This window comes from Theobroma cacao, chromosome 2 (genome assembly GCF_000208745.1).
Source record: "Theobroma cacao cultivar B97-61/B2 chromosome 2, Criollo_cocoa_genome_V2, whole genome shotgun sequence".
In the NCBI taxonomy this organism is placed as follows: domain Eukaryota; kingdom Viridiplantae; phylum Streptophyta; class Magnoliopsida; order Malvales; family Malvaceae; genus Theobroma; species Theobroma cacao.
The window spans coordinates 32,539,580-32,556,117 of NC_030851.1; the positions used below are offsets into that span (position 1 = coordinate 32,539,580).

The 16,538-nt window shown below is 34.9% G+C and overlaps 2 protein-coding genes across 2 annotated transcripts; one reads left to right on the top strand and one right to left on the bottom strand.

Annotated features, from left to right (window-relative positions):
- On the top strand, positions 4,331-13,611 carry LOC18609511 (homeobox protein knotted-1-like 6). The gene is made up of 5 exons (XM_007044650.2): positions 4,331-5,047; positions 5,643-5,762; positions 5,854-5,989; positions 12,904-13,142; positions 13,230-13,611. Exons 1-5 carry the CDS (start codon positions 4,757-4,759, stop codon positions 13,386-13,388), a joined length of 945 nt encoding a protein of 314 aa, XP_007044712.1. The 5' UTR covers positions 4,331-4,756; the 3' UTR covers positions 13,389-13,611.
- LOC108660704 lies at positions 14,581-15,366 on the bottom strand. Its single transcript, XM_018114970.1, has 2 exons — positions 15,150-15,366; positions 14,581-15,035 (listed from the first exon to the last, which is right to left on the bottom strand). Exons 1-2 carry the CDS (start codon positions 15,364-15,366, stop codon positions 14,581-14,583), a joined length of 672 nt encoding a protein of 223 aa, XP_017970459.1.

Consider the following 16,538-nt stretch of genomic DNA (forward strand, 5'->3'; position numbering starts at 1 on the left):
GTCATTTGCACCAAGTGTGAAAGATGTCAACTAACAATGAATTCAAAAATCAATGAAATCGCATGTCACTTGAAATTTTTTTTTGTCAATATAAAATTTTATTTAAATAAAAATTATAAAATAAAAATTTATTTAAATACAATAAAAGAATATGGATTAATTTGAAGAAATTTGTGATAACTTAAAAACTTATATAATATTTAAACCCTGAAACCAATACTAGCAAACTTTAATTGTCATAAATTTTCCTTCATTAAACAAATTCAGTGTTGTATTGATCAGAATTGAAGACAAAAGTATTAGAGCCGCAACAAATCACTTGTTCCAAAACTCTGAAAAGTATCACTGGGTAAGTAGGAAGTTAGATTTGGCAACAGGAATAGAAAGCATTAAAAAGTTTGGATTTTGGAAGACCACCTAACAACTTTGCGACAAAGGAATGAGGTTAGTCAAAACCTGTAAAGGACAAATTATGAATGGTTTTGTGATAGTTGGGACTGAAGAGTAAGGGAAGTGGTAGTTGAATTAATTAAAGATTTAAACACTTTATGAATATGAACTTTGCTGTATAATAACCCATTCAGTTGTTTAAAGATAGTAAGGTAACGTTGGGCATTGGCAAAACGACATGGTGATATTATATAAAACTCATCCAAATTTAAACTTTATAAGCTAGCAAGAAATACATTTGCTAATCGTTTTGTTTGGTTAAGGAGCGCATAAGATTATATTCCTTGCATTTATTGAAGTAAAATATGATATAAAGAAGCTGTAGTAGTCCCATAAATATGTAGGGGGGCGGGGCCATTTATTCCCCATCCTTTTGTGCTCTATGCTCTTGGGCATCTCCCGCCTGCCAGTGGTAATTTTAAATATAAAATTTAATCCCAAGAACAAGAATAATTGGCTCAACGTGGTGGCCCACAAGAACATCTGCCTTTTGTCCATCCGTTGATGTTTGTACCCATTGACTTGATCCATGGCTGAGATTGTCTAACCTGGCTATCATATACTTATCACAGGAAAAAAGTGTTAAGACAAGCCTTATATAAAAAGCTTAATTAATTAGTTGTTTATCTTGTAAAATCCACGCACATAGTTTCTAAATAGAACTTAAGTCTTTTTTTCCTTGGTTTATGTGCTAGGTTTGTGAAAATAGTAATAAAAAATATCTAAAAAAACTAAATAAAATTTTAAGCTAAAAATAGATTATTTTTACTCTATATTAATCTTTAGATTAACTAAGAGGATTCTATAGCTTGTTGTCTATTATTTTATTTGAAAATATTCTCTATATTTCAATTTTTTTATAGTATTAATTTTATGCAAATCCAACAAATCCTAAGGAGTTTATAGAACCAACTTCCTAACTTATCATAACCCACCAAAAATTTGTCCATGGGCATAGTCTGGGGCCCCAAGTTTGGAGATCCAATGTTCCAAATTTGGAGATCTAACATAGATAAAGTAGGTTGCGAAGCAGCATATTGGGGGGTGGTTTATAAATGAATATGCTATAGATCAATGTGTGTCGATCGGATCAGACAACCAGAATAATGTCGGCCACCGTTTAAAGGCGTAAGGTATTGTACAAACTGCCGTCACTCTTGGAAAATTTGGACAAAGTTTTCCCTTTTTTTTTTAGTTGCCAAGCAAAGAACAATTCCCTCAACCAAAAATACTTACTTTCTACTTTCAAAAATTAGAATTCGTTCCCAAATTGGTATTCTCAAGTACATAATTACAATTATTTAGAATATTTCCATTTCTGGCCAAATTCTTTTGTTTATAGTATTTGAATCAAATTAATGCGATAACTAAGTTAATGGGAAAAAAATTGGCAGTATACTGTCTTTCTTTTAATTAAGTTCTCAGGTTTAAATATTCCTTTTTCCCTTTCAATTGCTGAAGAGAGAATAATAAAGATCGATAGGGTATTTAAGAATTTGATTCAATAATAAATATATATATATTTGGTGTTCAAAAATCTAATTTAATTATTATTTTTGAATAAATAACAAAAAAAAAAAATAAAGTGTGATCATGGAAACCTACGTTCACATTTACCTTGTCTCATTTTAGTTAGCAATATATTCTCACTTCTCTTTGCTTTTTTTTTTTGGAGGGGGGTGGGGGTGGGTGGGTGTTGGGGAATGCATCTCCACGTCTATTTGCTCACAGTGGATTAGGTTTTTCGTCTACCACTCTACCAGCTTGGATTTAGAATAGATTCTTTTAATCTTGCTTTACATTATATTTAGGATAAAGTTGTGGGTTAGGCCACAAGAACATAGATAAAAGTTTAGAAAAACGTGCTTAATTTATTTTATCTCTAATAAAGGGATAAAAAAGAGGAAAAATAAGCCGTTTCTAATAATTCAAAAATATTAAGCTATGTATTCTTTTTGTTTCATAGAAATAATAACGAAAGACAAGACGGGGGAAAGTATTTCAATTAATTATTGTCTAACTTATTCTATAGAAAAAAATTTAGTTTTAAATAAACAATTACCGAAAAAAGAAACCTTCCTCTCTGTCATGGATGATTCGAAATAAATAAAATTATGTAATACTAATTATTATTTTTTTTTATTTTATTCGGGAAACTAATGGTGTTGTTAATACCTCTCGTAGTTGACGTATTTAATTTTCATGTTGGTGTTGCGGGTAGGTTAGGAATAAAAAACTTGGGAACAAAACTACATATATAATTGATCAATGGGGTGACGTTCGCTTCCCTTTCTCCACAAATTCTCCTTCCGCTCTCTGATGCCATCTATTCAAGATGCTAGCCAACACAATCTTTTTCTTGGAGGTTTTGCCTGTTTACCAAGTTGTTTTGTCTTACAGAACCGCGAGTATCTATGTAGTATAGTAGCTCTGCATTAGTAGTGACAATCTTCATGTTGACTCTTCGCCTAGCTCCATTGCTTGGTGCTTTGCTCAAGTTATGCTCCAGAAAGAGAAGTTCAGAGACCCTACCGTGTGGTCTTGCTATTCCGAATAATAATAATAATAATAATAATAAAATGTACTAGTTTGTTAATTTTTAGGGTAGCTGTATATTTACCAAGTTGAAATACATTACAGGCAAGTTGATGGTTGAGGCATTGAGAGTAATGCCGGGTTTAGGATTACAGAAAATCCGAAGAAAAGAGGATTCGAGGAATTTAAAAGTTTTTTTTTTTAAAAAAAAAAGAGAGAAAAGAAGAAGAAAGATTAAAAGATTTGTCCTCGTGTTTAGGGAAAAACAAGGAAGGAAAGAGGGAAAAGCAAGTCTTGGGCCTTGCTTGTTTGCCTGGTCCTTGTTGGTCATTGAAAGGAGGGATTTCTTTCCATATGACCCGGTTCCGTACAGTGGGCTGTTGCCCGCTGGGCAACACTAATCCCAACTCCAGCCCCTGGGAAGCGGATTTTTTCAATTATATCATGAATTTTTATGCTAGGAGTAGTAGGAGTAGAGAATAGTAATATTTTTTCTTGTGTTCTAATGTACTCCTATAATTAAGACCTCCAAAAAGGTGGTGCATATACTTTGTACTAGTACCAGTATAGTATTATTGCACATTTCAACATCCTACTTTGTGGGGGAAAATTAACAGGCTTTTGGTCTGGGAGTTTTAATTTCTTATGATCAACTTTATCGTAGTTGCCAATTATATCCTAGTGTAATCATATAATTCATAGCTTTCAGACTAGACTGTATTGGTGTTCAAATTGTATTCATATAGTTTACTAGTACTACATTTTGGTTTTAACGTACGTTCCCTATTATGTTATTTCTTTAAGGTAAGCACGAGCATTGCTGTCTCCTAGTCTTCAGCCCCCCTTTTTTTTGTTATAAGGATTCCGGGGTTGAGGAGGGGCCAGAAAAGCGACGAAGTGCTCTCTCTCTGTTCTTTCTTTTTAGAATTTCGATATGGAGATTTACATAAAAAAGGCACAAATTTGCCCTATGAAAATGCAATTGAGATTTAAAAGGTTCTAATTAGGATTAGATATTTGGATTATCCCAAGTGGTTTGGTTTCTCTCATGCAAAATTAAATGAAGAGTAGGAAAATGAAACTAAAGAAAAGAACAAAAAGAAGAGACAAAATTCCAAACCTCAATCACATAATAATACTCCATATAGTTCCTTCAAGAGGAAGAATAGTCAATAATTCCATTCAAAAGGTAGTTACTAGTCTTGGTCTATTTCTCTAACATAGACAATGCATATACCCCTTTCTAAATTGGAAGTGCTTGTGGGTAAACAAGCTAAAATATTAAAAAAAAAAAAAATAGAAAGAAAAACAAAAAGTAAAGAAAATAAAATAAAAGAGGAAAAAACCAAAGACAGCCCTTCCCTTCCCTTCCCTTCCCTTCCCTTAGCTTAAGCTTATAGCTTGAGCCTTACAGCATCTGTCCTTGGGTTTTTCTGTTTTTTATTTTTTGGCCTAAAAATACACTTCCCAACACCTATATCAGTTCTTCTCTGCCACTCCAATTCCAGCAAATCCAATCTTTCAGCTTTGTTTTCAAAGTTAAAATAAAAAAGCTAATAATAACAAAATACTCCTACTAATAATTATTCTTAGCCAAAACCCAGATTTCATAGTATTTCTTCTCTCCTATACCAGCCTCTTTACCTCTCTTATCCCATTACCTTCAACTTCAACTTCAACTACAACTGCAACTTTCTTTGTATCTTTTTCTCAAGTGTTTCTTTCTGCTTATTTTATTTAGTTTATTTTTGTTAAAAAGACGCTCACGTTGATGGAGGAAATGTACGGATTCCACTCCACGGGAGAGTACGCTGACAGGGCCTTGATGTCACCGGAAAACCTGATCCTTCCTTCTGAGTACCAAGCTTGGCTTTGCTCTTCGGGTCGGATTCCCATGTTTGGATCCGACGAGTTAATCTCTGCTGCCTCTGCCGTTTCCGAAGCTGCTTCCATCACCCCTGAAATCCAACGAGAAGAAGACATGTCAAGCGTGATCAAAGCCAAAATCGCTTCCCATCCTTCTTATCCTCGTTTGCTCGAAGCTTATATTGATTGCCAGAAGGTGAAGAAACAAATGAATTACAAGGCTTTCTCTTTTCTATATCTGGTGCAAACAAAACCAGTGAAAAGATGCACCTTTTAAACAAGTTTTAGCGTTTCCTTTTCTCATTTTTCCCTTCATTAAATATGATGTTATGTGACGGTGTCGATGATATGTGCAGGAACCTCAACAGAAGATTAAAAAAAAATGAAGCAATTTGTGGCTACAGTTGCTTTATGTTTTGAAGTTAGTTGTGTTTTAAATTTCCGCCTTAAATGAGGGTTTACTTTGGTTTGTTTGAAAGGTTGACGCAAAGGTTTTTAGTTTCGAACTACTCCCAGTTGGCTAGCTTGGGAGCTTGAAGCTTTTTCTTTTCAATTGCGCGTATCTTATGGTGAAAGTTTAAAGTCATTTCTTTTTCATTTTCAAGATCCAACCCTTTTGTTACTCTTGTTAAAGAAACTTTCTTGCTCGATCAATTCCCATACCCATAATTTTATGGGAAATGTCTGATGAAATTCACGAAATGTAATGTATGCGCTTGTTGGGATTTTCTTGGAGAAGAATTTTAGTTGTTTCTGTCTTGTTCTAATGTCTGTTTTTTTGTTACGACTAGGTTGGGGCGCCCCCGGAGGTAGCGAGTATATTAGATGAAATTCTGAGAGAGAACGATGTTAACAAGCGGGATATCGTGCCAACCTGCTTGGGAACCGATCCTGAGCTCGACGAGTTCATGGTCTAGTATCTCTCCCTCTTTCCCACTTCCTCTCTTTGCTTTCTAATTTCATTACATGTGATGCCTTTCTTTCCCTTCTGTGTTTGCTCAGGAAACTTACTGCGATATGTTGGTGAAATACAAATCTGATCTCTCAAGGCCTTTTGATGAAGCGACCACCTTTCTAAACAAGATTGAAATGCAGCTTCGAAATCTCTGCACGGGTGCCTCCATTCAAGGCGCTTCTGGTCAGCCATCTCTCTCTCCCTCTCTTTCACAAGTCTGAGTATTACTATATCCTAGCAATATTTCTTTTGAATTAATTTATTCTTTGTTTAATTTATGGATCCTCGGTTTTTGTGCTATCCAAGTCTTCTGTCTCTCTTTCTATAGCTGCAATATCTGGCTTCACTTACCGAAGAAATTTTACCCCAAAGAGCTAGAGAAAGCTATAATCAATCTGTAAACTTCCCATGAATTATCCCTGAGACTAGCACGCAAATCTTGCGTATGTAGGTTCCTGGTGCATGATAGCATGGATCATGGAACCCACAAGAGGGCGACAACCATTCCTTTCCTAGTCAAACTTATCCTAGATCTCCTGTATCCTTGATCCTTTTCTGCCAATGAACCCACTAATGGAGGGCAACGACAGTACTCAAAGAATAATCCAACGTTTCGAGTATGTCAATAATAATTGTAGCACTAACAGACAACAAAAACCCTAGAGATGCAATTGACCCGTGTCTTTGGTTATCACTGTTCTTCTCTTAACTTCCCCTTGTTGGGTTTATAATCTGAAAGTTTTCTTTTCCAACATAGATGGGGTGGCTATGGCTTCATATCTCTTCCATTTTCATTTGTTTTATCACGAAAGAGTTGTAAATGTAAAAATGGTAGTGTTCAGCAGTAATGGAATACGGATTAACCCTCTTTCTCCGATCAATCAGTGTTAGCCGGGGCTTGCATTTACCCACTCATCTTTGTTTGTCATTTCTTTTCTTTCCTTTTCTTGTTGGGTTCATTCTATTGGTATTCTATCTTTGTTTTGCTGTGTGTCAGAGAAAAACGAAGCCTGAAAGTATCACCTTTTGTGTTTTGAGATTCTGAATTGACGTTTCATAGCTCAGTGATGCCATGCGAAATAGTTGCTTGATAGTCTCAACATAATGATGTGCCTCAACTGTTTCCTTTTGCAACGTCTCAGATGATGGAAGAACCTACTTAGAGCCTCTTAGAGTACCAACGCCTAGGGCTTTTTATTTGAGTTGATTGAATGTTTATCTTATGTCATTTTTTTCCCAATGGGTCTTCTATTTTTACTCTCCAGTTATGACAGTATGTTATCCTCATTAACCTTATTATTTTGGCCTTAAATCTGGTATGATTATGAGGTTTCTAGTAGATGAGCTTTGTATCCATCTGCCTGATAATATTTACATCTTCATTTTGAAAAAATGCATGTCTGGTTTGGTTGAGAACTAAAAGACCACCATTAATGCTGTTCATCTTGAAGTTTGTTGAAAAAGTCCTATTTAAAAAAGTGTTACTCAACTTATTGGCCTAGGTGCAGATTTGATTACTAAAATCACTTAGTTTATGTTCTGCTGTGTTTTTTAAAATCGTTTACCGTACCGTTGTGTTCTGATGCACTTTATCTGTTATCAACACAAGATTTCCCATCTTTAGTTATGATCAGGTTTACATGCAAGTCAATCCAACAGATCCTGTCTGGAGTAAAAAGCTAGTAGATCGTCATCATGTTTTTCTTAATACTAGGGAATGGTGACTATTGGGTTTTCTGGTCTCTTTTATGTAACAATAAGATTAGTTGTGGATGGAACGGGCTCCTATGTGATAGACTCAACATTGGGTGTTGAATATGGGTATGTCTTGTTTTTGACAATTTTTTTTACATTAAAATTCAAAGATCCAAGCGTCATACCTGTATGACCAATAAAGTATCTAAAAGGTGTCTGTCACAGATACGTTAAGTTAAAATGAAGAGTCCCTGTAACATAGACTGATGCTACTTAATGTATAGGGTGGTATGGTTTTGTTAGTAGTCATTTCTGTTTAGGGTAGATCTTATCATTGTTGAGTTTTAAGGAATAAATTTAATTTCATATATTTGGTTGAGAGTTTCATATTGATGTTTGAAATAAAGGAGCATAAAGAAGCAAGTGAATACTGGTTAAGAGCAAGAACAATATATTAAAATTTTAATCCTGCTTATATGAAAAAAAGATTATTCACTGCTATATACATCGTCATGTATATCTAATTGCTGCTACTCATAGTCTAGTGCTCATATTTCACATATGTTGCAATTTTCTTTAAAGAAAAATAAAATTTTTTGATATATGAGGGAGGTGTTTTTGATGCAGCAATGGCTTAGAAAACACAGCATAATAATCTAATATCATATGCTGCAGCTTATTGCATATTCCTCAAAGTTTTGAAGATCATTATGTTCCATTTTCATATTCAAATTTGTACTATTTTCTGAGTGCACGGGTGGGCGTGTAATAATAGAATTAAAGAAAACTTATTAGTGATGTATGGTATTATATTGCATGCTTTTCAATCCACTTGTGCAAAATAAAATAGTATGCCTTACTTTAGTGGAATGATAATGGTCTGTAATGATGTCCAGTCTGGTCTTTTGAATGAGTATCAAGTTCCAATGGAGCATAAGGAATTATGCATATGGATAGTGGAAGGTGAAGAACTTTGGGAATTGCCTGCTATCAGACTGGCTGATATGTTGCTAAAGTAATAATTTCTTTGATAGTTATATCTTCTTGAAAGTTGTTTTGGATAACTAAGGTTAAAAAAATTTAAACCATAAGCTAATGTAGTTCATTTTTATGCTTGCAATTGTCTTTGTTAACCACTGATTTGCATAAGAATATGCTGAGGTCACGTGAGTATAGATCATGGTGGCTTTCCAAAAGAACTAGTATTCAGGTTTAATGGCTTGCTACTTTCTTTTGTTTCTCTGATATCTAGTACTTTATAATAATTCTGTGTACTTAACATGTTCTTTTAAGGTCACTTTTTTGTCATTATGGCTGGAAATTGGATAGGCTTGAACAAATCGCATTTGTTGATCCTGCTTTTGCTATAGTAGTGTTTTTTTATAGAGTCTTTGTAAGAAATCTAAGAATTTGTCACAAAAAGGCTGCTGATGTTTCTATTTGTATGGGGTGAGGCTTGTGCAATTGGCATGCGTATAGCAGCCTTAGTGTTCATACTTTACTAAGTGATGACTACTAAATAATAGTATTTTTTCATAAAGAATGGAAGTTGAAAAGGTTGTAAATCACAGCATTCTGGATGTTGACAGTTGTTTTTGTTTGAAAGTACAGCATACCTTTTTGATGATGCTATCATCATTCTAATCACCTAATTTACTTTATTTATCTTCTGCTTTGTTCGGTTGTGCTTGGTACTATATGTTGGAACTTATTAACTTACCCATCTACGCACAAAAGGAAAAGAAATACCTAAGATTCGATACACATGCAACCATTGTAGTCTTTTATAGAGATCCAGTTGGGCATTTTATTGGTATAAGTTCACATGCTTGGGCTATGTTAAAATGGTTACCTGCCAGGCTGCTGTTGTGTTGTAGGACCTCATGTTTGTCTAAGCATTTGTCTCTGCTTCTGTGTGCAATTTAGTGACCAAATCATGTTATTTCTTATTTATATATAGAATTATCTTCCACTTAGGAACTGCAATTGATCTATCCAAAATTTCAAATCAACAGAATCATCTTCCAAATGAACTAATAAATTCCTGTAATAAATCTAAAATATGGTAGATTTACTTTCTCTTGTGGTTTCTTTTTATTGTGGAATTTCCTGGAGTGCATTTAGAGAAGTGCCTTGTGATTCTTTGCTTCTTATTGGCCTCTTGTTGTTCCTAGTACTCTCATGGTCTAAAGAGCATAGCGGAAGAAGATATTGATGGTGTAATGTCCATCCCTGGCATTCATACATATTTCCCTTTCTTCATGATGGAATACAGTGGTATTTTGTTTTAAACATTGTTGTAATGGTAAAACATCCATAACATTTCCTCCTTAGTCTGCCATATAGCTTTCAGATTTTGTTTGATGAGAGCAAGCAAAGTTGCTCCATGAATATGCTATTAAGCAGATTATCATTGCAGCTGCTCAATATCAAGTCATTAGTAACATTGTTACTACTCAAAAGTAATTCCTTTAGTGTCAACATAAACTAATAAATAAAAACTAGGTTTACGCTACAGTTCACACTTTGTTTTTAGAATGCTGTCTTCCTGGTGTCAATCCTGCGAAGTATACCAGTGTGTCTATGTTGATGGCCACATTTTCAGCTAATTGAAGGTCATGGATGCAATGCTATACATGTTATGATCTCCTATCTGTACTATTATGTCACATTCTTGTTACATTTAGGTCTTTTTATGGAAATCTGGCTAAGATTGAGGGTGGAAGAATGATTAAAATTCTTATGACTCAAGTCCATTGCATTAAATCACATAAGTAGATGCCTGTTCTTGATCCTCTGGTTCTCATTTCCATGATAAATCATGGCTACTAATGCTAGTGAGCATGGTTTGCGTTTTGGGAGTCTCTTGAGTAATCGAAGGGCCCTATGAATTATATTTGTACACGCACAAGGCGCTTGAGGGGTTGAAATGATTCACGGCGGAAGGAAAGCTAGCCTCTTACGCATACTTGAAGAGCATCAAAGAGAATGAAGAAGCACCCTTACAGGCTTCCACTGTTGGTGCAGTTTCATGCTATTTGTCTTTTTGTTTCTCTTTTTAGGAATAGTTTGTTAGTAGCACATGGTTGATGGTTACAAAAAAAAAAAAATGTTGTCGTGCTTGCTCTTGAATGCCCAATGTCCATGCGACGCCTAAGGTATAGTTGTCCCTGAAAAAGCATCGTAGGGAATCCTGCAATACGGAATTGGGTAAGCATTGACCAACGCAAAGAAAAGACTTTTGTGCAACTTGTATGATAGGGGGCAGCAGCATGGGGCAGCTGATAAAGAGAAGGATTGAGGGGTCCAAAGCAAATTACTAGGGAAAAACCTTTTTCGTATGGGAAAAAGCCCCGATTTGATCGGGTGGTCGGAGTTCACATGGACTCCCGCAGATTTCGCTGTGAAGCCATCAGGCTTTCCATCGAAAATCAGACGGTTCGTTCAATTGTTCAACGGCTCAATCTCTCTCTAGTCTAGTCTCTGCTGTCTGCTGCCTTGCTTGGTGCTTGTCATTTCCATGGACATTTATGTTTCCTTGGTGGGTATCTCTCTGCCTTTGTAAATATGCATCACACGTGTCTGCGTGATAGCTCAGAACTGGGCTCCACGTTGGGTCCCAGCTGCTGCACTTATTTTGTTAAGAGATTTTTTTTTTCTCTTTGGTCCACTCATTGTCCAGGCTCCGGCTGTTCTCCAGTGTTCTCTCTCCGTTCGCACGCTTGCTAAGTTACAGCGTGGACGCCCTCCACAATCAAGAGGGAAGAGATTTTCCTTCCCCACCACCGGTGTCCATGCCCACACCGCTTCCATGCATCTAGTTCACAACTTCTAGCAGTAGTATTTAGTTTTTAAATGCCCAATAATTTAGTCCTCCTAACTTTAAATAAAAAACCTTTCATTACTATCGGAAGTCTTGCCTTCTTTTTTTTTATAATTCTTTCCTAAGGGGAACAAAAGTACTACTTTACAACTTTTGACACTATCAAATATATGTGTGGGACTTGTATGTTCAATCACTTGCATCAAGGCTCGTATCTTATGTTTGTGGTGCTTGTTACGATGGTTTGTGCATTTTATTTTTATTTTTTTCCCAAAAATTGTAGGCTCATTTCGTAGTAATAGATTAAAATTTAAAAAGCTTAAGCTTAATATTTGGTCTATTTCTCCCATAAACTTTTGAGTTTATTTCCTAAGAGCCTTGCACCACTTGGGTGGCCCTTGCGTGTGTGTGGCATTAGGGCCACGGCGCACCGTCCAGAACCATACTGAGAATTAGAGTCAGAGTAATGGTCCCATTGGGGGATGATACGCTGATGAGGAGATTTGCTGGGCACTATGTGAAACCATATTAGTTGACAAATTGTGGGCGTAGCTTCGTGGGTTGATTAGGCTTATAAACAAATATAATAGAAATAGTTTCCTTTCTCTCTCTTTCACCTTCTGGCAAGTGTATTATGTGATATGATGGCCGTACTGTCATGTCCACATCACTCGGACTCAGAGTGTGACTGACAATGGATATAACCAGACGCTGGTTAGCATCTTTTTCTTTGCCCAGATCGCCAGGACTTTGCCTTTTGGGCACGATGTGGACACTGTGCTAGTCTGAAGGTGTGCAGTGCTGAGTGTGCTATGACCGCTCTCCGCCTTTAAACTGTAGACTCTAGTCATCCAGGGGGTTTATTCAATTCAAGTCTCTTGCTGGGAGGGTGGGGCCCCCCAGGCTGTCCCCTCGCCCTGCCTCTTCACACTCTGTTGTGTTCTTTTTGTGCTCTTATAACGGTTAACGAGCTGTCTAAAATCTAGCCATAAAGCTTTAAGCTGGCTGCTGTAGCTGTGCTTGCTTAGCTCGCGTCATTTTCTACCTAAATAAATATAAATAACATTATGTATATAGTTCAATCTATAGATATATTTAAATTTATATGTGAGGCGGTGCTGGAAAGTGTAGTATGGAAAACCAGAAATAAGATTTTATATAAAATTCTTAATGAGATTGATTGGAAAGTGAAACATCATAAAGTGGTTTCCAAACTTATGATTGTGAACTGGGTGCTTTTTTACTCCATCCGTGGAATCCTATTCCCAAAAATGAAATTTTATTTTAAGCTTGTGTTGCAGTTGAGTTTTCGGTTGGGGATGCCAATCTGGTTGTCGCAATGTAATGTTTGTGCATATCCGGTTCTAGCATGGCAATTGGCATTGGCATTGGCTGTAATACATAAAGTTTTATTTTTAATGCTTAATAAATCTTGTTGCGTAAAGTTGAGTATGTCTTGATTCTTTAAAATGTATCTCTGATGTTTCCTTACTTCCTCTTTAACATTTCATGAATCTTTTTCGAATTCGCGAAATAAGAGTGACCAAACTCCTGCCTTCCTGTTTGATCATCTGGCCAGATGAAGGTGCAGCATCATCAGACGAAGATCTTAGTGGTGGGGAGGTAGATGCACAAGAAGCTCAGCCGAGAAGTGAAGACAGAGATCTCAAAGACAGGCTGCTTCGTAGATTTGGCAGTCACATTAGCACCTTGAAGCTGGAGTTTTCAAAGAAGAAGAAGAAAGGAAAGCTACCAAGAGAAGCAAGACAAACATTGCTCGATTGGTGGAATGTTCACTACAAGTGGCCATATCCAACGGTAAATTCTTCCCTTCCTGGCAGGTTACATACATTTATACCGGCTTGTAACGTATACCAGTTCATACTTTTCTTGGTCATCGTTCAGGAAGCGGATAAGATAGCATTGGCTGAATCAACGGGACTAGACCAGAAGCAAATCAACAACTGGTTTATAAATCAAAGAAAGCGGCACTGGAAACCATCTGAGAGCATGCAGTTTGCAGTTATGGATAGTCTGTCTGGACAATTCTTTACAGAGGACTGAGGGGGCCAAGCACATTCTCAAATGTATATCCAGATCAATTATACTTTTTAAGTTAGCTTGTTTTGCTTTCCATTCCATGTATATTTTGAATGCAAATGTATTGCCAACTTCACTAATATTGGAATATGCCTATTTCGTGGGAAAGAAAATAATTGTAATTCATTCCATATATTCCCCTATCGACCCGTAATCGTAATCAAATACTTTGAAGATTTGGATGATCTATTCAGCTTTTCCTTTTTTTTTGTAAAATAAATTTTCTTTTAGTGTAGACGTAATGATAACTATAATCGAAGTATCTTTTGTAGAAGAATGTGTCAGCCTGCCACTATATTAACAGTCAACTAAATGTACGTAGAAATAAATAAACCAACCGATCAGTCTTTACTTGAAAAAAATTCTGTTTTCATCAAATTTGGTCAAATACATGCACATAAGATGGGCCTGGAATTTAGAATAATAATTTCAAACTCCCAGTCCCAGCGCTTCCTTTCCGGTTTAGAATATAATCTAGAAATGGTTTTCAATAATCTCCCGAGGATGCTATGAAATAGTCTCAAATCTTTGAATCAGTATTCATCTTAGTTAGTTTTAAGTAAATATAATTTGTTCATTGGGATTCCAAGTAGAAACGTATTCAAAATTGAGATTAATACGCAAAGATAATATTTAACGTGATTCAACATTTATTGTCTTCGTCTCTGAACAGCAGAGAAATGTCCACTATAAGATTACCAAAAGTATAAAATATTTAAAAAAAACCACTTAACCCGAGCCCCGAAACAAGACGTTTTATGCTCCTTAGAGCATGTTTGGCCTGTATTTTTTTTTTTTAACTTAAAAGCTATTATAAACTCTTATGAAAAATAATAGTTTTTAAAATTAAGTTAAAACTATTTAGTAAATTTACTTTTTGTAAGTTCTTTTTTATAGATAAGCTATTTGGCAGGACAACTTATATAAACTCTAATTTTGGTTAAAATTATCATAAAGGGTATTTAATAAATAATTTTTTATTAATTACGAATTTCTTTATTCAAAATAGAAAAAATTAACTTTATTTTTTTATCAATTTAAAATAAAATTTTGAAAATATAAAAAACATTTTTATATAACATAAGGTTTATAATTAATAATAAATCATAAAAGAAGAGTTGTACAAATAATTCATAGGTAACACATAATTCATAAATTAACGATTTCTATTTTCCATCAATGCAGTAGCTATTTGGTTGCGAACTCTACCCATATAACTATCATCCAATGCTCTTCTACAAGTATATGAACCCATTTCTTCATCATTACTTCTTTCTTCTTGACTCTCAGAAATATAATTGGGATTATGATCACATTTGTCAAAGTCCTCATCTATAACACCACATTGTCTAATGTAGTTATGAAGTGCCGTTGTTGCAACAATAATCTTTTCCTGTTTTATCAACGAAAATGGCTTTATATCACGTAGAATATGCCACCTATTCTTCCAAACTCCAATTGTTCGTTCAATGACATTTCTTAACGAAGAATATGCATGGTTGAATGTTTCTTTTACACCTTTTAGCTTATTGCAACCTCTAAAATCAATGTGGTATCTTTCACCTTTATAAGGTCCTAGATACCCTTTCATATTAGGATAACCAGCATCCACTACATAATATTTATCTAAGAAAAAAGTTAAAGCTTTAAGTATTAGTTCATTATAAAAATTTAAGAGATAAATATATAGAATGTTAAACATACAATAAAATTTATAAGTTGTACCTTTTGGAGGGTGAAGGAACACGTTTTTGATTTCTTCAAGCACAGTTGAAAAGATACAGGTGTCATGTGCAGTGCCAGGCCAACCAACAATCACAAAAGTGAATAGCATGTCAACATTACACACTAACATGACATTGTGCGTTGGATATCCCTTTCGACCAATAAAACGAATTTGATCATTTGCAGGAGGAATAGAAAAAACATGTGATCCATTCATAACACTAATGCACCCTTGAAAATAAGGTCAATATCTACAATCATTTTTAATTTTGGATGGAATTTTTGCAAATTGAAAATCTGAAGCCTTGACAATTTCATTGGCTAGTAAATATAAACTATTTAACACTTCACCGAACTTCCTACTTGCAGTCTCTCCCAATTTTTCAAATTTATTTTGGACATTATGATTTGTTTCGCTATATGCACAAGTCCAAAGAAACATAGCAACCGCCTCCAATGCTGTCATGTCTTTAGGTGGATGTAACCATCCTTTATTTATCAATGTATCTGTAAGTTGCAATACAACATGTGATTCCATCCTAAACACTCTATAACTTTCACCTGGAGTTTGTAGTGCTTCACGTACCCAATTTCATCCATTATAATAATTGAATATGTTTCCTTGTTTCATTAAGTATTTCTTGTGATATACAATTGTAACAGCAGCTCTTCCATACATGTTTTGACAAAACCTTGCACATTTTCTTCTTTTTACAACTTGTATTGATGCTTTGACTTCATTAGAAGACATATGTTTAATAATATCAAAATATATAAGTGGAAATCCAAATATATCAATTAAAAAAACAAATATTATTTGACACAAATCAAATAGCACAAATAACAATTCAAATAAATATAACATGAATAATGACAAATTCTTTCAAACACCAATTTAATTAAACATAACAAGTAACACAAATACAAAAAGAAAGTAGTTTAAAGTTCAACATCAACCTAACATAAACAAATCAAATCCTAAACTAATCAACTACTTCTACCATAATTTTTTGATAGATTATGCTCATACTGAATCCAGTTTAGCTTATCACTTAAATCTGGCAAAGAAATAAAAATGAGTCTATTTTCTTCCTTTTTAATCAATTGTTGTACAAAATTAAATTTATCTGCATTCAATCTCCCCTCATTTTGTAGAGATTTCATTGCTCGAACACACTTTGGAATATTATATTGTCTTGTGGCTTGTGATGACATTGAAATTTTAGCACTTTCAACTGTGTTATGACTTTCTGCTGCCTCGCACAATTGTTCCAATGTTCTTTGCAAGCTTGCTGTAGTCCCAGTTTTTGCCTTACCCTTTGCCATTTTTTTCCCATTTCTTTTGGCACTATTTTATTTTTGTCTTGATTTGAGTGTTTACTATAGGGC